Source organism: Doryrhamphus excisus, linkage group LG1 (genome assembly GCF_037039965.1).
Source record: "Doryrhamphus excisus strain RoL-2023G ecotype Guam linkage group LG1, RoL_Dexc_Guam_v1.1, whole genome shotgun sequence".
NCBI classification, from domain to species: Eukaryota; Metazoa; Chordata; class Actinopteri; order Syngnathiformes; family Syngnathidae; genus Doryrhamphus; species Doryrhamphus excisus.
In genome coordinates, this window is record NC_136357.1 from 16,400,033 (window position 1) to 16,427,572 (window position 27,540).

Consider the following 27,540-nt stretch of genomic DNA (forward strand, 5'->3'; position numbering starts at 1 on the left):
TATTACCCTTGGTATCGATGCAAGCGACATATGGCTCGATATATCCGTCCATATAAAGTGTCGCCCACGATAGGCGGAGCTGCAAAACGCCAGCCTGGGATTCCTCCGCTTTGCTCCTCACACACACACACACACACACACACACACACACACACACGCACACAAAACAAAAACGAGGACGCGGCAATGTCCATACTCTCACACACAGATTTGCACAATCGATAGAGCCCAGCAACATTCCCTTGCACACAACGCGTGTTTTTTCGTATATCACGTTTGGCGGAAGAGGACCAAATAAAGGCTTTTGCATTGAAATAATGACACACGGCTCCGTCCAGTTGTCCTTTAGAGAACAATGACAAAGTCAAACGACGGTTGACGGCCATTCCAAACAACAGCAACCTCGTTTAGGACTAGTCTTTGTTTGCATGGAGTAAATAAAATGTCTCGGCACCACCATAACAACACACACACTTCTCCTCCTCCCCCCTTTTCTCCGTCCTATATCCATGTCCAAACAAGCCGATCAAATGCTGCACACAGCGTGTATGATAATGACAATATCATAATTCTAATAACAATGATCATCATAATAATCCTCATTGCATTGCCTCGTATCTTGTCTACGATGTGCACAAAAGCATTGTCAAATGCATCCGAGCATGCACCCGTCTCAACAATACAACGATCTCAACTAAACGACGTATTTACAATCCGTTTATATTGTACTACATACATGTATATATTATTGTTGTTAAAATCGATGACTTTTTTTGTTTACATACCCAGGGAAAGAAAAAGAGACTCTCCAATCTTACTCCGGATTCGTGTTTGGAACAAAATAGTTGGGAGACGCCCCCCCCTTGTGTTAGCATTGGCAGACGTCACAGCCTACGTCACTGGGTTTAAACATCACCCGCTAAAACGTAGTAGTCTCACGCGCACTACAACGGTAACAGGAACACACAGGAAGTGTTATTTTGGAATATGAAATTAGTTGAAAGGTTGGGTAATGCTGAAAATTTAGGTAAATACAACGGTGCTAGTATTGTGATATTTAACCTTAGGATAGATTATTGATACGCTCTGGCAAAATATAAACCGTGATATGTATTTATTTGTTTGTTATTGTGAGCAGGGGTGTATTTAGTCAATTTGGGGCCAAACCTAAGTCACACCTATTGGGGCCCTCCACATCCACAATCCATGGTCAGAGTGTGGATATAAAGCAGGGGTCTCAAACACTCGGCCAGCGGGCCAAATATGGCCCGCAGGACACTAGTTTGAGGCCCCCACCTTGATATGAAAGTTTAATGTTAATGCGGCCCGCGCAAGTTTGATATGGATGCTGTATGGTATCATGTACCCAGAAAAAAATTATTACGTTTGATTAATGTTCATGTTAAAGGTTAAATAACTGTTAATAGTTATCCTCCCTATCCGTGTGGAAGTGGTAAGTTTTTGGCTATTTAAGTTTAAAGGAAATAACTTGAAGGCTACCATTTAGGTCGCTAGCTCTCTAGTTTGCGAGTTAGCATGTGTCTCAAGACCCTGCAGTTGCGCAATATGTTGTAAATAAAAAAGTATAAATGTGACTATAGTCGTGTTTTGTCATGTCTACAGGGCTCTAATAATGCTTTGTTCATTTTAATCTGAAAAAAAATAATTTGTCTACCCATCAACTATATGTGGTTTCTTAAGTTTTTAATATTTGCAGTTTTATTATTATTATTATATTTATTTATTACTGATTGATTGATGTTCTTTATTCTTGATTTGTTTATTTATTTTATATTTTTATATATTATTTTATCTTATTTTGTGTAGAAAAATAAAAATTAAGATATTTGAGAACAGTGGAATGTTTTATCAAAGCTTTTCTTGTAGAAAATCAGAACAAAAGCAAAGTTTATTCATTTTTCTGTTTTTAATAAATGCGTTTTTTTTTCTTTTTGGAAAACCTGTTGCAGCCCAGCCTCGCCCAGACCCAGTGGCCCACAAGTAAATTGAGTTTGAGACCCCTGATATAAAGCAATAAAACCTTGTTGGAGGTGTTTTTGTGGGCGACATAGATGTGTCCCATTACGTGCATTAATGAGCTGTCTCTTTTTATGTATTTTGTTTAGAATGCACAGAAAAGAGTCTTATCATGTCTGATAAGTATTGTGGATGATGGGCAAAAAAAACAAAACATGGCAGCCAACAGGCGATGCATTTGTATGTTTGTATATATTTAAGCCAGTAACATAATAATAATTAATGCATATTTTTTCTATTCCAGTCAGTAGTTCACAGTTCAACAGATGTATTTATTATCTTTACTAGAACTAATGAGTAATGACACATTGGTACAAAATAACAAACACACAAGTAGACATTGACAATAGTTATATTTATTACAGTATAGCTTGGTACAATAAATCTTACAAATAATGCAGTAACAGGTTATAATAAACAGAAATATATATATATATAAAATTAATGCAGATAACTGTATATCCCGTATGAAAACAGCGGTTGAATAGCATAGAAAAATAAAAAGAGGCCACATTTCGGCAAAGTAAATTCATGGAAGGCTTCACTACAAGTAAATTCAATATGAATTCTGTAGTTAAGGAAAAAAAAAACATACACAAAAAACAAGTCTCGACCTGACAACAAGATGGTGAATGACACAGTATACTCTGATATTGTACATACATTTAACTTTATAACAACCACAGTCTGGAACACACACACACACACACGTACAGAAAATAGATCTCAGACATCATTTAGGACCCTCGACAAAGACGTTAGTAGGGGGTATAGGCACAAGTGTGCATTCTTAAGCCATCTCCTTTTATTAAGTCAGCGTCCACTCTTTTCTATGTACACTTGTATGATGCAGAAACCTACATTAGGAATGATGAACCATGGTCTCATCCCATACAATCACTGTTGTACAAGCATATCTGGGTTATTATTCAAAGTGCCAAGATGTCAAATAGTTACAGTCTACCACAACAATAGAAAAAATATTGCAAGGATAAGGTTGTCATTTTGTGGGAATGTTGAATTTTTACCCTCGAGAAAGTGGTGGTGGGTGGCTGGGGGGGAGAATAGAGATTATATGCAATTAAAGTTGTATAATAACAAAAAATATCATTTTAAAATAAATTTTAATGATGAGAAGGTGAACTTAATGAGAAAAAGTTGCAACATTGTGTGTGTGTAAGGAGAAAATATTGCACCACTCATTAGGTCTGAACTAGTGATTTTTTCCACAGCTTCAATGGTCTCTGTAGCACAAAAGCCCTCAAAACAAACCTGTGTGTGTTACTGCTATCTGAGCTTGGGACCAACTCTTTCTGGATCAACCTACTAAATCTAATATGAGACTAAAAACTGGTCGTAGGCTCGCTTTTTTCCCCAGGCAGGGGTCGAGGCACTCCTGTTGTGTGGTTCGTCACGACCCCAACTTTTGGAAGCGTATATTGTGCGGCAAGCAATCAAGTCATTTCGTACCAGCGACTTGACATCTTAACTTGTGCTAAATACTGACTTGGACCCGACGAGGATAAGAATTGTGCATCTGTTTAAAGGAATATTGTGTACCTTACCCTTTTGACGCTCATTTTAAGTCATTTAAATGCCTGTGTTTGTCAATATAGTAGATTATATGAGCATGTCATGAAGCAATATTCAAATCCACAAGTTGTCTCTGAACAGGTTTTGCAGTTAAAGTCTGTTTTTAAAAAGAACTGCACAATTGCAATGGAAAAAAAAAGTTGGTGTTTTTTCTAAATATTTTTTCTAAATACCTGCACTTGTGTAGACATTAGGCTGAAGGTGTTGTGATATACAATGCATAAAATAAACAATAACATGCTATTTTTTGATAATTATTTTAAATAGGATTTCTCTGTAAATGTTGTGAACTCCTGTTTCAATTATTGAGCAAAATAAGAAGGAGTTATGCCATAGCAACAGTGCCTCTGCTGGTTGCAGCCAAGTAGTGCGCTTTATTTGTTGGCCATTATGCCCATACCTACTAAGGCGTGTGTTTTTGCTGTGAAGTGCGTAAAACTGCCCGCCACCACTACGGCGGCACGCCCTCTCATCCACGTGTTGGGTGTACACGTCAAAACGAGGACGAACGTCAGCCATGTTCGCTGTGTTGTCACACTTGACAGACAGCCCACCAGGAAGTAAAAGCACAGCATTTGTGTTCCAGAGCACACTAATTGGTCACACGAGTATGTCTTGGGGGTGAACAGTAGAATTGGTTCAGGTCAGGATGGGAGCTCACTGATTGGCTGGAAGCAGACCTTGCCTTTGGGCGTGCTCCAAAATGGCATTGTAGCAGAAGTAGTACTGGTCCGGGGTTTGGATGCTGAAGGCCCTCTGTGTTCTCATGCGCCGAACCGTCTGGCAGACATTTAGAGAACCCACGTCTTGGAGCTGGGACAGACTGATGTCCAGCGCACAGAAGGTACCTGGAGATGTTAAAAAAAAGACACATGTATTCTTACTGCACAACTCATGCTAGCTGAAAGCAATGTTAGGCTTTGTATGACTTTGTCAATTGAATCTAAATGGTGCAACTCGCTTATATTCCTTTCTACAAAATTTAAGCCATTGCTTGGACATTTACTCACGACTTTCATCTAAAAAAAAGGCTATAAAGCAAGGGTCTCAAACACGCGGCCCGCGGGCCAAATGTGGCCCGCAGGACACTAGTTTGAGGCCCCCGCCTTGATATGAAAGTTTAATGTTAGTGCGGCCCGCGCTAGTTTGATATGGATGCTGTATGGTATCATGTACCCAGAAAAAATGATTACGTTTGATTAATGTTCATGTTAAAGGTTAAATAACTGTTAATAGTTATCCTCCCTATCCGTGTGGAAGTGGTAAGTTTTTGGCTATTTAAGTTTAAAAGAAATAACTTGGAGGCTACCGTTTAGGTCGCTAGCTCTCTAGTTTGCGAGTTAGCATGTGTCTCAAGACCCTGCAGTTGCGCAATATGTTGTAAATAAAGAGTATAAATGTGACTATAGTCGTGTTTTGTCATGTCTACAGGGCTCTAATAATGCTTTGTTCATTTTAATCTGAAAAAAATAATTTGTCTACCCACCAACTACATATATGTGATTTCTTAAATTTTTAAGTTTTTATTATTTGCCGTTTTATTATTATTTTTCATTATTATTTAATATTATATTATTATTATTATTAGATTATTTTATTTAATATTATTATATTTATTAATTACTGATTGATTTTCTTTATTCTTGATTTGTTTATTTATTTAGCATCTTATTTTGTGTAGAAAAATAAAAATTAAGATATTTGAGAACAGTGGAATGTTTTATCAGAGCTTTTATTGTAGAAAATCGGAACCAAAGCACTGAAAAAGTTTGTATATTTTTCTGTTTTTAATAAATGTGTTTTTTGGGGGGGAAACCTGATGCAGCCCAGCCTTGCCCAGACCCTAGCTCCAGTGGCCCCCAGGTAAATTGAGTTTGAGACCCCTGCTATAAAGGACGTTTTTATTTCAATTCTTCTGTTTCATATGATATTGATATGGAGTTTGTCAACATAGACGGGTTGGCGACAAAAGCTGGACCCTAATTCTGTGATTGGCATCCTCACCTGTTCTACCAATCCCTGCGCTACAGTGGACTACCATAGGGGGTCCCTGCGGGTGGCCTGTCCACTGAGGCCCCAAAGCTTTGATCATCTTCCTCTGCTGTCTCTTCACGGCTGCCAGGAAGTCAATGAGCGTTACCGCCGAGGTGGGGACACCGTAGTCAGGCCAGCTGAGGTACTGGAAGTGACTGACTTGCTTCTGTTCACACGTCTGGCGTGATGATAAGGACATTTTTTTTAAGGAGTGACTGGACTGGATACGGTCTTGAGATACCGAAGCCTTACCTCGGTGTTGTGCAGTTCTAGGGTGGTATGGTTGTAGTGGGTGTGATTGTCCACCCTTTGATTCACCACCGCTATGTAGCCGTAGACCTCCTGCCCGCCTTCCTCCAGAGGCCAGTACTGTCCGCACTTCCTCCGACTGCCCTCCTCTGTCCTTCAACACGCAGACATGACGTACTTCATATCAACAATTACTTGTATGTAGCATTGAAAATAATTGTCAATTGTCATTTCACAATCGGTTTACCTGGTTGTCATGACGATAACAAGCACATTTTGTTCCCAAACCATTCTCCAGAAGTCACCGTAGGTCTTTTCCAGTGGGCCTAGTATGACAAGTAAATTGAAATTTGCAAGTCAACCTATGTTTCAAATTCTGCACCCTGGTTGCATCTTGTAACCAAATATGAAGAACATCAGGACTGCAGTACCACAGGGTTCGATGCTAGAGCTACATTAATTTTATATGCGTAGCATGTATACACAGGGGATAGTATCACAGAGTCTTAATCCTTGAACCAAAATTTTAATTGTATATATTTAAATTATTCTAAGGCAGCATGGTGGACGAGTGGTTAGCGCGCAGACCTCACAGCTAGGAGACCAGGGTTCAATTCCACCCTCGGCAATCTCTGTGTGGAGTTTGCATGTTCTCCCCGTGCATGCGTGGGTTTTCACCGGGTACTCCGGTTTCCTCACACATTCCAAAAAACATGCTAGTTTAATTGGCGACTCCAAATTGTCCATAGGTATGAATGTGAGTGTGAATGGTTGTTTGTCTATATGTGCCCTGTGATTGTTTGGCGACCAGTCCAGGGTGTACCCCGCCTCTCGCCGAAAGACAGCTGGGACACCCCCGCGACCCTCGTGAGGAAAAAGCGGTAGAAAATGAATGAATAAATTATTCTATATATTAAAACACAACACTACCTTGGTGATGACAGATGTCGAAACAATAATTGACAGTAAATGGGCCCTGGGCCACCCCTACTTTTGGCTCTGTGAGCAAAGCACAACTCAATCTGGCTTGATGGCTTACAGTCATGGAGCAATGGAGGTGCACATCTATGGAGTTATATTTGAGTCTTAATTTTGCGGCAGCAAATGCAGATTCTGAGCCATATTATCATGCAGTAATTACTGTTGTGTGCGCAGGCACAGCGCTGCTCTCCCTCACTGATGTGTTAATAAGTTTATTTTTCTAAAATGTTATTTTTTCCTATACAATTTAAATACAAGGATGATTAGTCTTGAACCAGTCATGATGTGCTATATATATCACTATATTGACACTATGGTACACATTATGGCATTGGATGGTCATAACACCTCGTACTTCGGTACATGATAAAAAAAAACAACTATATTAAGAAAGCAGGAAGTGAACAAATGTAACATTTACTGATTGTAAAAGTACCAGATGGAGGGGTAGGATTTAATAAGCTTTGCTTCTTCCTACTCCTTTTGGACATGTGGAACTGAACTGATTATGTGATGCACTCAATTGTAATCTGATGCATATTTACCATTACCATTACACTGTAGCTTGGTTAATATCCAGGACACTTTATGCAAATGGAATATCCTTGCCGCTTTTAAAAAAAAAAGTTTTTTCAGAGGGCTTTATAAGTGGAATGCACCAAAAACGGAAATACGTGTGTTCATGTCTCACATAAGGACTGTGGACAATGGGCAACATTTCAAACAAAGTGCAGTTTTCCTTTAAGGCCACCATACCTTGAGTACCGATGTATGCATTCTTCTGTTTGTAGCCATCCATGAAGCTTGCATTGATGTAGTCAGACCTCTGTTGGAGATATTTGTCACATTAATTAGACCGAAGAGCTCACCATAATCAATAAATCAATAAACTGCACGATAAATAAAAACAAACTTAATAATTTCACAACTAAACATATAGATACCGCGGCTTGAAACATTGTAAAAATGCTCCGAAAGATGGAAAAACTCCTCTTACGGAGCATGAATGGAAGCTAGCAGGGTTAGCTTAGTTTACCAGAGCATGTTAGTGTGACTGTGTGTGTGCGACACAGGCTGTACGAGTGTGTTTACATAGTGTTCCCTTTTACCACTGTCAGTGTACCAGAGCATTTCACAATTCCTGCAGACGTGCAGATTTTCAGTGAAATAAGACGAGAGGGGTGGCACGGCACGGCGGTCGAGTGGTTAGCGCGCAGACCTCACAGCTAGGAGACTAGGGAGTTTGCATGTTCTCCCCGTGCATACGTGGGTTTTCTCCGGGTACTCCGGTTTCCTCCCAACAAGACATAGGCTTAAGTGCACACAAAATTCTGGCCTAAATTTTCAAAGTTAACCAAAAAAACATGCTAACCTTGGTTAACATCCGCCCCGGTTAACACGTTTTTTGGTTAACAAACAACACTATTGAGGCTGCACGGCGGAGAGTGATTAGCGCGCAGGCCACACAGCTAGGAAACCTGAGTTCAATTCCACCTTCGGCCATCTCTGTGTGGAGTTTGCATGTTCTCCCCGTGCATGCGTGGGTTTTCTCCGGGTACTCCGGTTTCCTCCCACATTCCAAAAACATGCTAGGTTATTTGGCCACTCCAAATTGTCCATAGGTATGAATGTGAGTGTGAATGGTTGTTTGTCTATATGTGCCCTGTGATTGGCTGGCGACCAGTCCAGGGTGTACCCCGCCTCTCGCCCAAAGACTGCTATTGTGACTGACCTAATATTATGCATGTTTTGAAAAGTACCAACCTCGTTCCTTCTGGGTTTCAGACGGACCCTTGTTTGATCAAGGCACAGTACATCGCCATAGCGATTCCTCTCCAGATTGTAGACTGCTCTGTAAACACAACTCATTATTAGCGACACGTTCAATTAAAAAACATAAAGGCACCAAAAATATCCATCAAGATCTATTCCTCACTGTGCGCAGTGGAAGGTTCCAGGCGGCACTTCTTTTCGGAGCTCCTCGTACTCCTGATGGATTCCAGAGCGTTGAAGCTTGCCGAGATGATTCAGCAACTCCTGCGGGCGCATGGATTCTGGTCCCGGGACGTGAATGGAAGCGTCCTCCAGGGGAATCCCCACCAGCTCGTCCACGGGGTCCACGTGGCCGTTCTGGCCTGCCAGCAGCTGCTGGTTCCAGCTGAAGGCGTCCAGGGGAAGCAGGCCACCCAGATGCTGAGGTAGGCAGTCTCTGGGGAGGTGCTGGCGCAGCTCGGCCATCTTTACCATCTGGACCTGGAGTAAGGAGAGATGAAAATGTCAAAAGGATCTGCAGGAAGTAGTAAATGAGGCTTTTTCCTGTTGCTTACTCGCTCCCGAAGTTTCTCCTTCAGCAGCAGGCTGAGCAGGTTGTAAGGCACCCGAAACCAAACCGGGGCACCGACAATCAACACTTTCTTCAACCTGGCAGGGAATGCCCCCTAGTGGTGAGAGACAGCAAAGGCTGTTTGGTTTTGACACAAAGTTAATTAGATCTACAAGAGCCCCACTGAGTCCAACCTTCAGTAAGTTGAGGATCTTCTTGCTCAGGTCCAGCTCAAAGTTTGTGTAGTTGGATCCGGCCATGTCGTAGATGAACACCAAGCCATTTCTCTGGGTCTCAAAGCTGCAGATGAAATAAATCAGACGAGTCCTGCGATCCTATTAACAGAATCAATGGGGCTGCTTACCTCTCCACAGCACGATCCAGGAGGTAGAAGAGTGCCTGCAGAACCACATGGTTGCCTGTCTTGTTGGGGTGATGAAGTTTGGCAGTGTACAAGGCAATGGAGGCTCCCGAAGGATCCCGTGCGCTCTTGGAGGGGGGAGAAAAAAAACTGGTTGATAAGCCTGATCATTGCAGCGCTTTAAAAATGATCTTTTCATTTATAGCAGGGGTCTCAAACATGTGGCACGCGGGCCAAATGTGGCCCGCAGGACACTAGTTTGAGGCCCCCGCCTTGATATGAAAGTTTAATGTTAGTGTGGCCCGCGCAAGTTTGATATGGATGCTGTATGGTATCATGTACCCAGAAAATATTATTACGTTTGATTCATGTTCATGTTAAAGGTTAAATAACTGTTAATAGTTATCCTCCCTATCCGTGTGGAAGTGGTAAGTTTTTGGCTATTTAAGTTTAAAAGGAAATAACTTGAAGGCTACCGTTTAGGTCGCGAGCTCTCTAGTTAGCGAGTTAGCATGTGTCTCAAGATCCTGCAGTTGCGCAATATGTTGTAAATAAAAAAAATATAAAAATAAAAATATATTGTTTGTGTTTTTTTGGAAAACCTGATGTGGCCCAGCCTTGCCCAGACCCTAGCTCCAGTGGCCCCCAGGTAAATTGAGTTTGAGACCCCTGATTTATAGCATAGTTCACTTCCAAGTATATTGTGCAAGGTTGTAAGGAAGCACAACCACCACAAGGGGGCGCATGAGTTCAAAGCACCAACACTGCATCAGCAGCAGGAGGAGTCAAGACTCTTGGCAGTCAATGACTCCATCTTTTAAAAGGCTCTATGAGCCAGGGAGAGAGAGAGAGACAGCTGAACATCAGCCATGCTACCTCCTTGAAGGGAATCCAGCTAAAAATACACCAGACAGGATATGAATAAAGTATGCGCCGTCGGTGGTGCTCGTCAGCAGGGAAGGACGACGGGAAACGGGAAGGGGGGCATCTTTTATAGCAGGGGATTTGGCTAACAAAAGGCTAAATATATTTTTACATGGGACTGACATGTCCTTTGAAAAGTTATTAGCACAGAACAAAATGTCATTTTGCACCAAAATCTTGCTCCCGAACTAAAGATGTCAAAATGGCGGCCTAAAACACAGGTGAAATTTGGTGTAAAAATGTTGAAACTCTCCTCTTCACAAGCACGGGCATTACAGCCTGTTGGCCATTTTGTAGCAATGTGTGCAGAAGCTGATATAAGGACTTTTGCACTGAATTTATTTGATTTTATTCTCAAACCCAAAATATCAGGGGTCTCAAACTCAATTTACTTGGGGGCCACTGGAGCTAGGGTCTGGGTGAGACTGGGCCGCATCAGGTTTTCAAAAAAAAAAAAAAAAAACCCCAAAAAACGCATTTATTCAAAACAGAAAAATATACAAACTTTTTCAGTGCTTTGGTTCCGATTTTCTACAATAAAAGCTCTGATAAAACATTCCACTGTTCTCAAATATCTTAATTTTTATTTTTCTGCACAAAATAAGATGGAAAATAAATAAACAAATCAAGAATAAAGAAAATCAATCAATCAGTAATAAATAAATATAATAATAATAATAATAATAATAAAAACTTAAGAAACCACATATAGTTGGTGGGTGACAAATTATTTTTTCAGATTAAAATGAACAAAGCATTATTAGAGCCCTGTAGACATGACAAAACACGACTATAGTCACATTTATACTCTTTTTATTTACAACATATTGCGCAACTGCAGGGTCTTGAGACACATGCTAACTCGCAAACTAGAGAGCTAGCGACCTAAACGGTAGCCTTCAAGTTATTTCTTTTAAACTTAAATAGCCAAAAACTTACCACTTCCACACGGATAGGGAGGATAACTATTAACAGTTATTTAACCTTTAACATGAACATGAATCAAACGTAATATTTTTTTCTGGGTACATGATACCATACAGCATCCATATCAAACTTGCGCGGGCCGCACTAACATTAAACTTTCATATCAAGGCGGGGGCCTCAAACTAGTGGCCCGCGGGACGCGTGTTTGAGACCCCTGGTCTATATGCTGGTGAAAATGCAATTCTAAAAAAAATGAAGGTCAACCCTACCAGCACTGTGAACTTTCCACTGAGCAGTTCTGAACGTAGAGGTTCTTCCTGCGGCTGAAGTCTGACTATTCCTTCTTTCAGACGCGTTTCCTGGAGGGACCAACAGGTCATGGTTTATTTATTTTTCAATAGTGTTGGTTTATTTTCAACACGCATAGAAGTTACATTGGAATACACCACATAGTACAATTCACCGTTTGACATGTTCCACAATTTTAAATACATTGGAAAATGATAAGGCAGTATAACAATGTGGTAAAATAGTAGTAGTAGTGTAGTAGTGATTAGACACAACATTATATGAACACAGTGGTTCAGGACTCTTCTACTTGTACTTTGCAAATATCAACCGCTTGTAAGGTTTCCTGAAATGGCTCATTTTAGTGCACAGCTCGACTTCCTAACTCAATCCGTTCATCATTTGATTCCGCATACAGAAATGCTTAAGGTTTTTAGCGCTGTTCTCACGTATATAACAGTCAAGTCAAGTTTATTTATGTCGCCCTTCATCACAAAAGAGTCTCAAAGCTGACAACAATCAACGACATTCCCTAATTTGAGGTTTAATTTTTATCTAAGATCATATCTCTTGTTGAGAGGAATTCTATGATGTTTTTGGGTTGCTTTATGCACAATTTAGCGCATTTTATAGATCAGCAAATATGAACAGTTGTGATATTAGGAATAAAAGATTGGTATGTTCTCTATAAGCGGCATTATTCATTATTGAGGTGTTTATTGCCACTTTATGTTGTATATTGTTAATGTGAGATTTCCTGCTCATATTTTCCATCTATTATGACCCCTAGAAATGTATTTTCATTGACCCTTCCAATGTCCGAAGTAGTATTCTTTCTGTGTTTTCTCCGGGTAGCCTGGTTTCCTCCCAAATTCCAAAAACATGCATGTTAGGTTAATTGGGAATTCTAAATTTTGTGAATGGTTGTCTGTCTATATGTGCCCTGTGATTGGCTGGCGACCAGTGCAGAGTGTACCCAGCCTCTCGCCCAAAGTCAGCTGGGCTAGGCTCCAGCTTGTCCCTGTGACCCTGGTGAGGATAAGCGGCATAGAAAATGGATGGATGGACGACAGGCGGTGTCAGTTTTTGACAGAGATGGCTGCAGAATCACACAAAAAAGAGTCAAATATTTTCTATTTAAACCGTCCTACCCTGTAGCTGTGGAACAGCTCGATGGCTCGGTGGACGTCAAACTTGCGCGCCATCAAGAATTTGACGGCCAACTCCCTGGACAGCGGCGACACTCCGTGCTGACTGGTCCACTTGTTGATTTCCTCCAGGAACTGTCTGGTGGCCTGGAAGAGACGCGTCACTAATCATGAGCCTCCTTCATGGGCATTTATCCTTTGTCCTTTCACACAGAACCCTTTCATACTTGTTGCTAGGCAGAATTTGTGACTTTGTGACACTATACAGAATATATACGCAATCATTTACAAAAATATGCCAGGAAGGTCGAAGACTGTGACTGTTGAAGTAACACTGGTGTGCTGTGCTGCCATACTTCGGGTTTACAATAGATAGAACAGGCATTGTTGCCATTGTCAGTTGACGTATTACTCACGTCGAGGGTCACCAAACGTGGAAATGTGATTGACGAGGACATAGGAGTGGAGGACAAATGGTGTAAAGCATTTACCCCAGCATCTGGATGCATTTTTCAGATGCCGCAAACTCATGCTAGGGTTTCTGCATCCGGAGTGGAGCTGGAGTCTACCGGAGTCAATGTGAGTGGCACTTGGCACTCCGGCAATCTGGACTGGATCAGGACCAGAGCTGCACCGTTGTCAGTGGGGGGCCTTTATACTGAACAACAAGCCACCACATCATGCAGTATCTCTGATGTGGATATTGCACATGACCCGGAAAACATTTGATTTATTTGTTGTTTTTTTGTTTTTTAGTTTAAATATATATACTCCACTTTAGGGGCGGCACAGCGGTCTAGTGGTTAGCGTGCAGACCTCACAGCTAGGAGACCAGGGTTCAATTCCACCCTCAGCCATCTCTGTGTGGAGTTTGCATGTTCTCCCCGTGCATGCGTGGGTTTTCTCCAGGTACTCCGGTTTCCTCCCACATTCCAAAATCATGCTAGGTTAATTGGCCACTCCAAATTGTCCATAGGTGTGAATGGTTGACCAGTCCAGGGTGTACCCCGCCTCTCGCCCGAAGACAGCTGGGATAGGCTCCAGCAACCCCTCGACCCTTGTGAGGAAAAAGCGGATGAAAATGAATGAATGCTCCACTTTACTGGTCATAAATGTATGGTTGTCCCATAATATCAGCCACAGATGATTATCAGCCCGATATCAAAATATATATAAAAGTATATATTCCAAAAGGATGGAAATGGCTATAGTGAATATTATAGAAATGTACTGACAGATGCCAGTAGTGTGATGGGAAGATGGAAAGAGTATTTTAAAGAGTTGATGAATGAGGAAAACAAGACAGAAGGAAGCGTAAAATAGGTGTCTGCAGCGGACCAGGACGTAGCAAAGGTTAAAGAGGAAGTGAGAAGACCACTGAAAAATATGACGAGTAGGAAGGCCTGATGGTATACCTGTGGAGGTATGGAAGCGTGTAGGAGAGGTAGCAGTAGAGTTCCTGACTGGGTTGTTCAATAGGATCTTAGGTGGTGAGAAGATGCCTCAGGAATGGAGGAGAAGTGTGTGGGTGGCCATTTTTAAGAAGAAGGGTGATGTGTAGAGCTGTGGCAACTACAGAGGTATAAAGCTAATGAGCCATACTATGAAGTTATGGGAAAGAGTAGTTGAAACTAGACTAAGGGCAGAAGTCAGCATCTGTGAGCAGCAGTATGGTTTCATGTAAAAAACAAACAGTACTCCAGATGAAGTACTTGCTTTAAGAATGTTAATAGAGAGATACAGAGAAGGTCAGAGGGAGTTGCACTGTGTCTTTGTAGATCTGGAGAAAGCCTATGACAGGGTGCCTGGAGAGGAACTGTGGTATTGTATGAGGAGGTCTGGAATGACAGAGAAGTATGTTCAAGTGGTGCAGGACATGTATGAGGACTGTGGTAAGACAGTGGTAAGATGTGCTGTAGGTGTGACAGAAGTTCAGAGTTCAAGGTGGAGGTGGGACTTCATCAGGGATCAGCTCTGAGCCCCTTCTTGTTTACTATGGTGATGGACAGGCTGACAGATGAGCTTAGACAAGAACCTCCATGGACTATGATGTTTGCAGATGACATTGTGATTTGTAGTGAGAGTTGGGAACAGGTGGAGGAGATGCTAGAAGAGTGGAGGTTTGCCCTGGAAAGGAGAGGAATGAAGATTAGCCAGCAAGACGGAGTATACATGTGTGAATGAGAGGGACCCAAGTGGAAGAGTGAGGTTACAGGGAGAAGAGATACAGAAGGTGGAGAATATTAAGTACTTGGGGTCAACAGTTCAGAACAATGGAGATTGTAAAAAGGAGGTGAAGAAGCGTGTGCAGGCAGGATGGAACGGGTGGAGAAACGTGTCAGGCGTGATGTGTGATAGAAGAGTTTCAGCTAAAATGAAAGGAAAGGTGTACAAAACTGTGGTGAGACCAGCCATGTTGTTTGGTCTAGAGACAGTGCCACTGAGGAAAAGACAGGAAGCAGAACTGGAGGTAGCAGAGACGAGGATGCTGAGGTTGTCATTGGGAGTGACCAGGATGGATAGGATCAGGAAGGAGTACATCAGAGGGACATTAAATGTTAGAGGCCTTGGAGATAAAGTCAGTTATTGGCCAGACTGAGATGGTTGGGACATGTCCAGAGGAGAGATAGTGAATATATTGGTAGAAGGATGCTGCCAGGTAGGAGGCCAAAGACCAAAGAGGAGGTTTATGGATGTAGTGAAGGAGGACATGGGGGTAGTTGGTGTGAGAGAGACAGAAGACAAGGTTGGATGGAGGAAATTGATTTGCTGTGGCGACCCCTGAACGGAAAAGCCGAAAGAGAACGAAGAAGAATCAGCATATAAATGTGATATCAACAGTGGGACCTTCCCTTTAATAAAAGGCCATGCAGCGCAAATATGGCAAAGTTGCAATTCTGCTGAAATCGTAGCACAACACAGTAAATACACTGCCTCAAAAGTTCTGTAGGGAAGAGGTAATAAAGCTCATATTCGTGTGTGGGTTAATATTCCACTAACCTTTCTTACTGATGGTGTTTTAAAGTGCTAAAACATCACACAGCAATGTAATATGTAGATAACAACAGACAAGACACTACCAACTAATAATGCAGAATAACCAACAGCAATGTCAGCTCTAAACATGTAACTTAGCAGCCATTTACAACAGCACAGCAAAGCATGCTGGGAAACAGGAAGCGGTGTTGCAAAAAACATATGGGCCGTGTTCGAAACCGCATACTTACTACTACATACTTCCATGCCCATACTATCCACACTCCATACTGCATACCCAATCCATCAGACAGTATGCAAAGCGTACACTACACTACACAACACTACAGCGTACTACATGATAACCCACAATGCATTGCGGTCCTACCCGAGCCGAAATCGACAGGCTGAAGCTGATTTCACTTTAACTCTAAAATCTTTAAATACATTACTTTATTGAGATTTTTTTAAAATCAGGCGAGAAAGTGTCCATTTAGATCCCGAGTGTGCCATTAATTTGGCCAAATACCAGCCGTTTACAATTTCTTTCGGACGAATTCGGCAAAATTTAAGCTAGCCAAAGTGAGCAACGCACTTTCGGTTATTTTCACAAAATAAAACACCCCCTTATTTTTCTCTTACAAAAAAAAACATAATGATAAATCACTGCTTTTACTTTGAAAACAAGAAACGAACCAACTCGCAATATATGCTGCTTGACACCGCCGTTTGGTCCATCCTTCTGCTCAGTGTTCAGCCAATGTTTTTTTTTTTTTTTTTCGCCGTGACGTCAGGTCACGTTGCATCCTGGGTAATTTGAGTGTGAGTAGTAAGCTGATGATACATACTCAACATTTCTGGCGGATGCAGTATGCACCCGAGAACTTCTCGCATACTCAAAAATCGCATACTGCCAGTGTAGACACACTGCATGCTCAAAGAGTTAGTATGAGTAGTAGGTTAGTATGCGGTTCCAGGAGAGCCCGCCCACATCGAGCGCATGTATGTCAACATCGACACCATATTGGATGTGGCAAGGCTGCGCTGCAAGTGAATACAAGTATAGGAACTTACTTTCTTTAAGCGCCTTTCTACAAAGAAATCAGATCACACATGTAGAATATCCTTGGGAAACAGCTAGCACCAATGTATTTTATCTTCTCAGATGGTTAAGATAAGAACTTTATTGATCCCACGCAGTGGTAATTCACATTACATCAATAGCACAAAGTACTGGCTTCCATGAAAAATAAATTAAACTTTCAAAAATTTATAAATCAAGGCTAAAGAAACACTCACTCTGATATAAAATATGCAATACATTCATTATCTTCTCAAAAACGGATGGAGAATCCAACAAAACAACTGTACTCATTTAAGAGTATTGTTACTTTACAACAATTTGACTCGAGAAAAAATACCTGTGATGTTACACATATCAGAATCGGAAATCGAAAGTTGGACAATATCGGCGTATCTATCATCTGCAAAAAAGCCAATATCAGACATCCCTAGTTATACGGTTTAAAGGACCACCCCCCCTTTGCAATAAATATTTTCATTCATTCATTCATTTCTACCGCTGATCCTCACGAGGGTTGCGGGCCAGCTATCCCAGCTGTCTTTGGGCGAGAGGCGGGGTACACCCTGGACTGGTGGCCAGCCAATCACAGGGCACATATAGACAAACAACCATTCACACTCACATTCATATCTATGGACAATTTGGAGTCGGCAATTAACCTAGCATGTTTTTGGAATGTGGGAGGAAACCGGAGTACCCGGAGAAAACCCACGCATGCACGGGGAGAACATGCAAACTCCACACAGAGATGGCCGAGGATGGAATCGAACTCAGGTCTCGTAGCTGTGTGGCCTGTGCGCTAACCACTCATTTGCCGTGCAGCCCTCATTCAAATAATAACTAATGCAAAATAACACATATTTGAGCTGCAATTATGATAATGTGAAATTGGGATTGCCCAAGGTTATCATAGTGTATAAGCATCTCATACCCGCCCAAGCCTAATCTGCATTAACAAGACCACCATTTTGAAGTGACAACACAAAAAGGTCAGATGGACTTGTAAAGCCTTGCACTTAACAATAAGTCAAGTATTTAGACAGCAGTCTTATGGGACACGTGTGCTGGGGTGGGGGGGGACAGGAAGCCCACTTCTGGGATTCTCTTTAGGAGCACAAAACGCTCAGTGAGGGGCGGCAGGGCCCAAAGACAGGATGCCACTGTCTCTCTCGCTCTCTCTTAAAAGACGACAAGGTCTAAAAGGCTTCCGTTCTCTTAATATGCACGACGTGGGGGACAAGTGCACCTGACACTCGCATCTAACAGATACTAATACAAAGGCTACTTCATGAGGTACTCCTAATGGCATCCTATGCAAGAGCTCCATCAGAAATTCTGCAATCTATTATTGTGGTTGTAGTTTGCAGTGGTGCACAACTAGGCCTGTCCAAATAATGGATATATCTCAATTTATCGGACGATAAAAAAATATTTTTAAAAAACAGATCGGTAATTATGAATACATTGAATATGCTCTGCATGTTTCTGTGTGCATTGGCTCTATATGAAATGAAGACTATTAAGCCTCTTTGTGCCAGTCATGGGGCTACACGAGTGCTAGCAGTTAGCAAGCAGACGTGAATATGAATGACAGTCATCACTGATTGAGGTTTGATCAAACATTGGTTGATAATTAAGTGCACAATTATTATCAACCAGCAAAATTTTTTTTATTGTGACAGGCCTATGCACAAGAGACATTTATCTAGGAAAAAAAAACAATACACACACAGCGGGACATTTTTATATTGGTAGGTGTCTACTTCCTGTTTTTGACCCCATTGCAGGACAATACATGACAGGATTGCCAGTTGGTATTGTGGAGGTTTTTGTGAACAAAAGGACTTTCTTTTGGTTATACTGTTACTATTTCAGGTCCATCTATTTGTTGACAATGTAGATGTCTTCCACAAGCTATCCAGCTAGGTAGCTTCATAGCCGCCACTACTATTGACCAGATAGAAGTCACAGTCAGTATGCAACAGTTTTTGTGAAAAAAAAAAAAAAACGTTTTGAAGGTTTTGTGAATATTTCAATTCCAGTTTGTTGATATGAAGCAGCACTGAGGTGAGACGCCGAAAGCAGGAGGTTTACAAAGAAATATAAATACATAAAAAGTCAAGTTAAACCTAATTGATCTTTGTACCAGAGACAACTTCCTGTCAGGTACACGTCTTTAGTTCCACTCTCCCTTTGACGCCCCCCCCCAAACAACCACACACACACACTCACTCACTGACCCCGACTTCCTGGAGGCGACACTCTTGTTTGGTTTCTCTGGACGTTGCAAAAGGGATTTGGTGGTGTGATGGTCTTATATCCTCATGAGTGGAATCTGAGAACAACTTTCTTTTTGTTTGGAGGAGTCGCTTATTTGTTTCCTTGAGTATGCATAAATATTTCCCTGACTCACTCCGAATTGCAACAGATGTTTCCCGCAAGTTGCCCCCACCATTAAGGACACTTATAGTAGTACTTTTCAAATTGTGGGGTGGGCGCACAGTGAATGTGTGTGTGACACTTAAATACACGTAAAAGGGACCCATTATGCAAATTTTTCAACCCTGTGTACGGAGTTGTGGACACACAAACCACACAGAATATTTAGATCTTCTAGAATCTGCACCTATTCCAGCTGTCTTTGATTTTGGGTCTGTTTTAATTTATTCCACCCATAGCCCACCTCCGGGTATGCCCACTCCGCTGTGATTGGTCACACACCCAAAGTGCTTCCTAACTATGGGCCAAATATGGACATCACAAAGGCGCAGTTTTACCACGCCTTCTGAAACAAGAGCGTTTTGAGCCATACCAAACTTCTTTCAGGGCTCACTTCCAAATGCGCAAACCTCATTATCTGAAACTTTGGTATCGTTTAACACGAAAATACAACATTCTAACAATATTTATAGGTCAGAAAAGTGTAAAAAGCATAATAGGTCCCTAATCTTAATGAGATTGTTGGGTTACGTCATCATAGTGTCATGTCACATTGAAGCGACTAGATGGGACTCAAGTTTAGTGTACCTGTGTGACACATAATATATTAGCTACAAATCGCAGGGCGTCACCAGCTCACACACCGTTCTGAGTGGAGGTGTCAAAACAACTACACACACCAACTCAATAGGTGGATAAAACAGACAAGACACTATCAACATATAATGCAGAATATTAGCCAACTACTATGTGTATGTGAACTCTAACCATGTGCTTTCCAGACGTTAACAAAAAATTTAAAAAATACCAAAGCACACTGGGAAACGGAAAGTATGTCCCAGCAACGCTACACTATATAGATCAGGGGTCTCAAACACGCGGCCCGCGGGCCATATGTGGCCCGCAGGACACTAGTTTGAGGGCCCCGTCTTGATATGAAAGTTTAATGTTAGTGTGGCCCGCGCAAGTTTGATATGGATGCTGTATGGTATCATGTACCCAGAAAAAATTATTACGTTTGATTAATGTTCATGTTAAAGGTTAAATAACTCTTAATAGTTATCCTCCCTATCCGTGTGGAAGTGGTAAGTTTTTGGCTATTTAAGTTTAAAGGAAATAACTTGAAGGCTACCATTTAGGTCGCTAGCTATCTAGTTTGCGAGTTAGCATGTGTCTCAAGACCCTGCAGTTGCGCAATATGTTGTAAATAAAAAGAGTATAAGTGTGACTATAGTCGTGTTTTGTCATGTCTACAGGGCTCTAATAATGCTTTGTTCATTTTAATCTGAAAAAAAATAATTTGTCTACCCACCAACTATATGTGGTTTCTTAAGTTTTTATTATTTGCCGTTTTATTATTATTATTATTATATTTATTTATGACTGATTGATTGATTTTCTTTATTCTTGATTTGTTTATTTATTTTTCATCTTATTTTGTGCAGAAAAATAAAAATTAAGATATTTGAGAACAGTGGAATGTTTTATCAGAGCTTTTATTGTACAAAATCGGAACCAAAGCACTGAAAAAGTTTGTATATTTTTCTGTTTTTAATAAATGCGTTTCTTTTTTTTTTGGAAAACCTGATGCGGCCCAGCCTTGCCCAGACCCTAGCTCCAGTGGCCCCCAGGTAAATTGAGTTTGAGACCCCTGATATAGATCGTCTCTGCTAAGAAGAAACACCTCAATAATTCTCGCTCCCTCCACCCAGTCACTGTTGTCGGAACCGAGGACTGAATGAATAATGTGTTCACTTCATTGTGAAGCACTTTGGATGCTTTGAAAAGCTGAAAAAAATTACGCATTCTTTATTAATTCCAACATTTCTGAAAAACTGTGTTAGAGTAAAGCTGCAAAATTTGAACCGCAAAGTGGTGAGGGCCTACTGTATGTCAGTACAGTAATCCTTTATTATGTAGTTAATTGGGTCCAGACACGACTGTGATAAGCACATTTCCAAAAGTAGGATTCCTTCTTTATAAATAAAATATTTTCTTATTTACAGCATAGAAACCCCGTTTACGATATTCTAAATACATTCGACATGATTGGAGCCATCTACACATGAAATAACACCCATATACAGTCAGTTTTACATTTGCATTACCCAATATTATACAGTGCATCCGGAAAGTATTCACAGCGCTTCACTTTTTCTACATTTTGTCATGTTACAGCCTCATTCCAAACTGAATTAAATTAATCTCTTACCTCAAAATTCTACACAAAATACTCCATTATGACAATGTGAAAAAAGTTTTTTTTGACATGTTTTGAATTGATTAAAAATAGAAAACAAAAAAATCACATTTACATAAGTATTCACAGCCTTTGCCATGAAGCTCAAAATTGAGCTCAGGTGCATCCACTTTTTTCCACTGATCATCCTTGAGATCTTTCTACAGCTTAATTGGAGTCCACCTGCAGTAAATTCAGTTGATTGGACATGATTTGGAAATATAATAACTGTCTATATAAGGTCCCACAGTTGACTGTGCATGTCAGAGCACAAACACCAAGCATGAAGTCAAAAGAACTGTCTGTAGACCTGCGAGACAGGATTGTCTTGAGGCACAAATCTGGGGAAGGATACAGAAACATTTCTGCTGCTTTGAAGGTCCCAATGAGCACAGTGGCCTCCATTATTCAATACTAATACAATCCAATCCACCAATCAGGCCTGTATGGTAGAGTGGCCAGACGAAAGCCACTCCTTAGTAAAAGGAACATGGCAGCCCGTCTGGAATTTGCCAAAAAGCACCTGAATGACTCTCAGACCATGAGAAACAAAATTCTCTGGTCTGATGAGACAAAGATTGAACTCTTTGGTGTGAATGCCAGGCGCCATGTTTGGAGGAAACCAGGCACTGCTCATCACCAGGCCAATAACATCCCTACAGTGAAGCATGGTGGTGGCAGCATCATGCTGTGGGGATGTTTTTCAGCAGCAGGAACTGGCAGACTAGTCAGGATAGAAGGAAAAATGAATGCAGCAATATATAGAGATATCCTGGATGAAAACCTGCTCCAGAGCGCTCTTGACCTCAGGCTGGGGCGAAGGTTCATTTTTCAGCAGGACAACGACCCGAAGCACACAGCCAAGATCTCAAAAGATTGGCTTCAGAACCACTCCGTGAATGTCCTGGAGTGGCCCAGCCAGAGTCCAGACTTGAATCCGATCGAACATCTCTGGAGAGATCTGAAAATGGCTGTGCACAGACGTCTCCCATCCAACCTGATGGAGCTTGAGACTTATTGCAAAGAAGAATGGGCAAAACTGCCTAAAGATAGGTGTGCTAAACTTGTGGGATCATATTCAAAAAGACTTGAGGCTGTAATTGCTGCCAAAGGTGGATCAACAAAGTATTAAGCAAAGGCTGTGAATACTTATGTAAATGTGATTTTTTTGTTTTCTATTTTTAATAAATTCAAAACATGTCAAAAAAAAACTTTTTTCACATTGTCATAATGGAGTATTTTGTGTAGAATTTTGAGGTAAGAGATTAATTTAATACAGTTTGGAATGAGGCTGTAACATGACAAAATGTAAAAAAAGTGAAGCGCTGTGAATACTTTCCGGATGCACTGTAGATGTAATGAGACAAGCCATGGAAAACGATTTACCATATAGGGGAGACAGGGGAGTACATGGAGGACAGGAAGTGACATATGGGGTTCAGTGTTGGGTTTTAGCTTGTTTGTGGGCCATGGCTGCAACGGTAACCCGTGTTATTATCAAGATTATTATGACGTTATTATTGTGCCTATTGTGAGAGCATTTAGGCCTGCCATAAAAGCCTGTTGATCAAGTCTGGTGCTTCCGTGGTCGTTGGTGGCTTATACGGGATGCAGGGCTCGACAATAACGATGTACCGATGGCCCGGGGCAAGTTAAAACAAAATTCGGGCAAGTAAATCTAATCAGTGATATTCCCGTCGGGCAAGTGCACTTTGCCATGCCATACTGCCAAGTGACGAACCTCTATCGTTGCATGGTTTTTATTTCCAAGGCAGCATGAAAAACAACTTACTGGCCTGTTGCAGACTTAACTAACTAGCTGGGCGCACGGCAACCGAACTTCTCCTTTTTTTCCCTCTCGTTCCTCTTCTTTGGTCCCAAAACGCCCGCTCCAAGACAGCGAGCTGAACATGACTGCCCCCTGCGTCCATGCATGAAACTACAGCCCGGAATACAACACACACGCAACGCTACAGTATTATTTATTTTATTATTTTATTTATTTGAGATTCTCATGTGATGCCACAAAAAATTACATGATATCATTATGGCAGTCTTTTCATTTTACATGGGGCAAGTTCGGGCAAGTAGTTCTCACCTTAAGGATTCCCTATGGGCAAGTCATTTTGGTTTTTAATGTAGAGCCCTGACGGGATGTGTATTTTCATGCATTTTGTCATTTTTCTGCTTGAAAATGCTTAATTTGGCCAGAAAATATATAAAATTTGCTTAAATGTGCATATACTTTGAATCATAATAGGCTGTAGTCAACCACTAGGTGGCAAATATCTATGATTTAGGCTCTGACCCCCCCCCCCCCAAAAAAACCCAAAATGGAATAGATCACCATTGACAAGCAAATGAGTGTTTTTGTTTGTGAAATCGTATGCCAAAGAGCGGCTTCTGCTAGCTTCCATTTGGAAGTGTTGGTCGATGCCAAAAACAGGAAGTCGATAGCGTCACTCTCTGTCTCTTCCCACTTTCTCCGCTTCCTGGGAGCAAATGCAACACAAGCACACACACGCACAAACACAAGCACATTATTGACACACATGCACTCTGAAACTATCCACCCCCCCCCAAGAGTCTTGTGGAAATGCTTTTAACAGCTGCCTGAATGAAGTTCCGTTACACGCATACATCCATATGTGTCTTGCCTAGAGACCTTAGAGGCTGTGGATGTAATAACGGCGCCCGCTGCCCTGGCGAGGGCCGGAGTTCATGCAGGAAATGAAGTAGCCAGATAAGATGCCGTACGAGCCAGATGATGGCGACATTATCTTTAGTTTGGTCCATGTATCCAGGGGTGCGTACTACATAAACAGCGTGACATCTCAGCATGGTGACAAAACGCAAGAACACCAAAGACAAGGAGGGCGAAAAAAACTTCCAGAAAGTACAATGGAAGACATTTTCCACCACAACAAAATCAATTTCTCTCATAGTAAATCATCAATTAGATGTAATCTGTTCCAGGTTCAAACTATGGCCATCATTAAACCTTTATTGTCAGGCAATGTTTTGTTAGTTCGAAACCTGCACACAACCACCAGAAGTAATTCAAATTCAGACAACGTTGACACGTAGTCTGACAAGTAGTCCTTATTTATAAATATAGTTTCTGAATTGCAGCATAGCAAACCTGTTTGTTACCTACTAAATACATTTCTAACATCATTAGACACCTCTACACATGAAATAACACCCCTATAATCACACTTATACTCATATTACCCAGTATAGTAGACATAATAACAGAAAATAAGCTACTTCAGACATAAAAAAGCCCTGTGCGTGTTGCTATAATAATGTTTCTGTGTACAGGAAGTGACATCAGGATTCAGAGTTGTGCTTCAGCTTGGCGGGAGGTACGGCCGCAACAGTAACCCATGTTTTTATTAAGGAGTCTTGTGCCTGCTGTGCGATAATTCAAAACCTGCAACAACAGCCTGGGATTCCGGCGATTACGACTGGCCTCGAACATTACAGTAACATAACCAGTGTAGAATCCTCCAGTTTATCAATGTCTTTGAATGCCTTACATCAGGGGTCTCAAACTCAATTTACCTGGGGGCCACTGGAGCTAAGGTCTGGGTGAGGCTGGGCCGCATCAGGTAAAAAAAAATATATATATATAAATTTATTTATAAAAACAGAAAAAAATAAAAATGAAAATATAATAAAAAAATATTAATAAATATTAATTATGTTAATTAATTATGCTTCTGCTATACCCTCCACTTTTTCAGTGCTTTGGTTCTTTGGAAAAGCTCTGATAGAACATTAAATTATTATAAATCATTATAAATAAATTTTTATTTATTATTAAATTATTAAATAAATGTTTAACGTTAATTTTTATTTTTCGACACAAAATAAAATGGAAAAATAAATAAGCAAATAAAAAACAAATGAAACAAATTAATTTTTATTTATTATTAAATTATTAAATAAATGTTTAATGTTAATTTTTATTTTTCCACACAAAATAAGATGGAAAAATAAATAAACAAATCAAAAAACTAATGAAACAAATTAACAAATTAAATTTTCATATCAAGGCGGGGGCCTCAAACTAGTGTCCTGCGGGCCGTGAGTTTGAGACCCCTGCCTTACATTGTCTTTTACTTAATTAAGATCAATCTCCATGTGTGAAAATGCTTAATTCAGGCAAAAATAAGCAATATTTGCTTAAGGATATAAATGTTTTGACTAATGATAGGCCATATTCAACCATAAAACAGCATGATTTATTAATTTATCTATTTATGAATAACTGAGTGAAGCTTTAAAATTCAGCCTCGTCTCTCACCTAAAGTAGGATGGGATAGGCTCCAGCTCACCTTATTCATTTTTGTACAAGTGAAGTGTATTTTTTCATGAAAATTCACAATATTTACGATACTTTGTATTAGTCAGTGTTTTTCTCGTTCTTTTTAAAAGGCTGGTTTAGTACAATAATGACAATGAGTGATGCATCATAAAAATTAGATTATTTGCTTTTTTTGAACATGCACATTCTCCACTGATGTCCACCACCCATACCTTCACCCACTGTATGGCTTTCACACGTGGATGTGGATGCTGGCCGGGGGTGGTGGTGGGGGGGCTGATCATTATTGCACAACTACACAGGAACTGGCGGTGATGCAACCGGAGCAATAATGCGCCACAAATCAATAACTCCAGTTCTGCTCGGCTTTCGGCAACAATGAGTCCGCAGTCGAGCACTGCAACACGGTCACATTCCTAGCTGTTAAATCGAGAGGAGTGGAGGGGGGGGGCTCCAACTCCACCGTCAGGCATAACCCAGACCCCCACCAACAGACACACACACACACACACAAAGGCCTACCTGTTCTTCCTCCGCGGATAAAGTAGCTGCCATGGTTCCGATCCAATCACCTTTTCCAACCTTAGACACCGGAAGACCAAGCAGGCTTGTGTGTCGTTCAAGTATTCGGTTCTGTCGTTGTTTTCTTCAAGACTAATTAGCCTGAATCTGGCATCACAAAAACAAACCAAAAACGTCAAGACAAGATGGCTCTAATGTCAGATTTCTTCCAACACACGGAAACATCGAAAAGGGGGGGAAAAATCAGAAAGGTTCGGCTTCGTTCGGTCTGGGTGAGAGCCTCCTTTGGAACTGTCCCCGCCGCCCAGCCCAGCCTCGCCTAGCCTAGCCTAGCCTCGGTTCACTGTTGACTTCTTCTTCCAGCCATGAATTGCAAGTTGGGACGTGAACGTCTCCTTTATGCTGCAACCAGGCCACTTCCTTCGTTATACTCTGACCCCTGGTGGTTCATGACGGCACTGCAACCCGAAAAGCCCCTACCCGGCGAAAGCACTGATTTCACATCCGTGTACTAGACTGGTGGCCTGTCAATCACAGCACACCTATATGGACAATTTAGAGCAGGGGTCTCAAACTCAATTTACCTGGGGGCCACTGGGGCTAGGGTCTGGGCAAGGCTGGGCCGCATCAGGTTTTCAAAAAAAAAAGAAACGCATTTATTAAAAAAAGAAAAATATACAAACTTTTTCAGTGTTTTGGTTCCGATTTTCTACAATAAAAGCTCTGATAAAACATTCCACTGTTCTCAAACATCTAAATTTTTATTTTTCTGCACAAAATAAGATGGAAAATAAATAAACAAATCAAGAATAAAGAAAATCAATCAATCAGTAATAAATAAATATTATAATAATAATAATAAAACGGCAAATAATAAAAACTTAACCACATATAGTTGGTGGGTAAACAAATTATTTTTTTCAGATTAAAATGAACAAAGCATTATTAGAGCCCTGTAGACATGACAAAACACGACTATAGTCACATTTATACTCTTTTTATTTACAACATATTGCGCAACTGCAGGGTCTTGAGACACATGCTAACTCGCAACTCGCTAAACGGTAGCCTTCAAGTTATTT

General features: G+C 41.0%; 1 protein-coding gene across 1 annotated transcript; it reads right to left on the minus strand.

Moving 5' to 3' along the window:
• Positions 1-2,610: 2,610 nt before the first annotated feature.
• On the minus strand, positions 2,611-26,899 carry ptpn9a (protein tyrosine phosphatase non-receptor type 9a). Its single transcript, XM_058075890.2, has 13 exons — positions 26,459-26,899; positions 12,869-13,012; positions 11,699-11,788; positions 9,582-9,706; positions 9,412-9,517; positions 9,222-9,332; positions 8,831-9,147; positions 8,659-8,746; positions 7,651-7,720; positions 6,161-6,239; positions 5,917-6,067; positions 5,635-5,842; positions 2,611-4,478 (listed from the first exon to the last, which is right to left on the minus strand). Exons 1-13 carry the CDS (start codon positions 26,489-26,491, stop codon positions 4,288-4,290), a joined length of 1,713 nt encoding a protein of 570 aa, XP_057931873.2. The 5' UTR covers positions 26,492-26,899; the 3' UTR covers positions 2,611-4,287.
• Between the last annotated feature and the right edge of the window lie 641 nt (positions 26,900-27,540).

Bases quoted from the DNA above. Each gene is read 5' to 3' on its own strand.
- ptpn9a (XM_058075890.2), bottom strand. From the start codon at position 26,491: ATGGCAGCTACTTTATCCGCGGAGGAAGAACAG. The intron at 11,789-12,868 runs GTAGGACGGTTT...TGGTCCCTCCAG, and splicing joins AGCTGTTCCACAGCTACAGG to GAAACGCGTCTGAAAGAAGG. The intron at 9,518-9,581 runs GTAAGCAGCCCC...TTTCATCTGCAG, and splicing joins CTGGATCGTGCTGTGGAGAG to CTTTGAGACCCAGAGAAATG.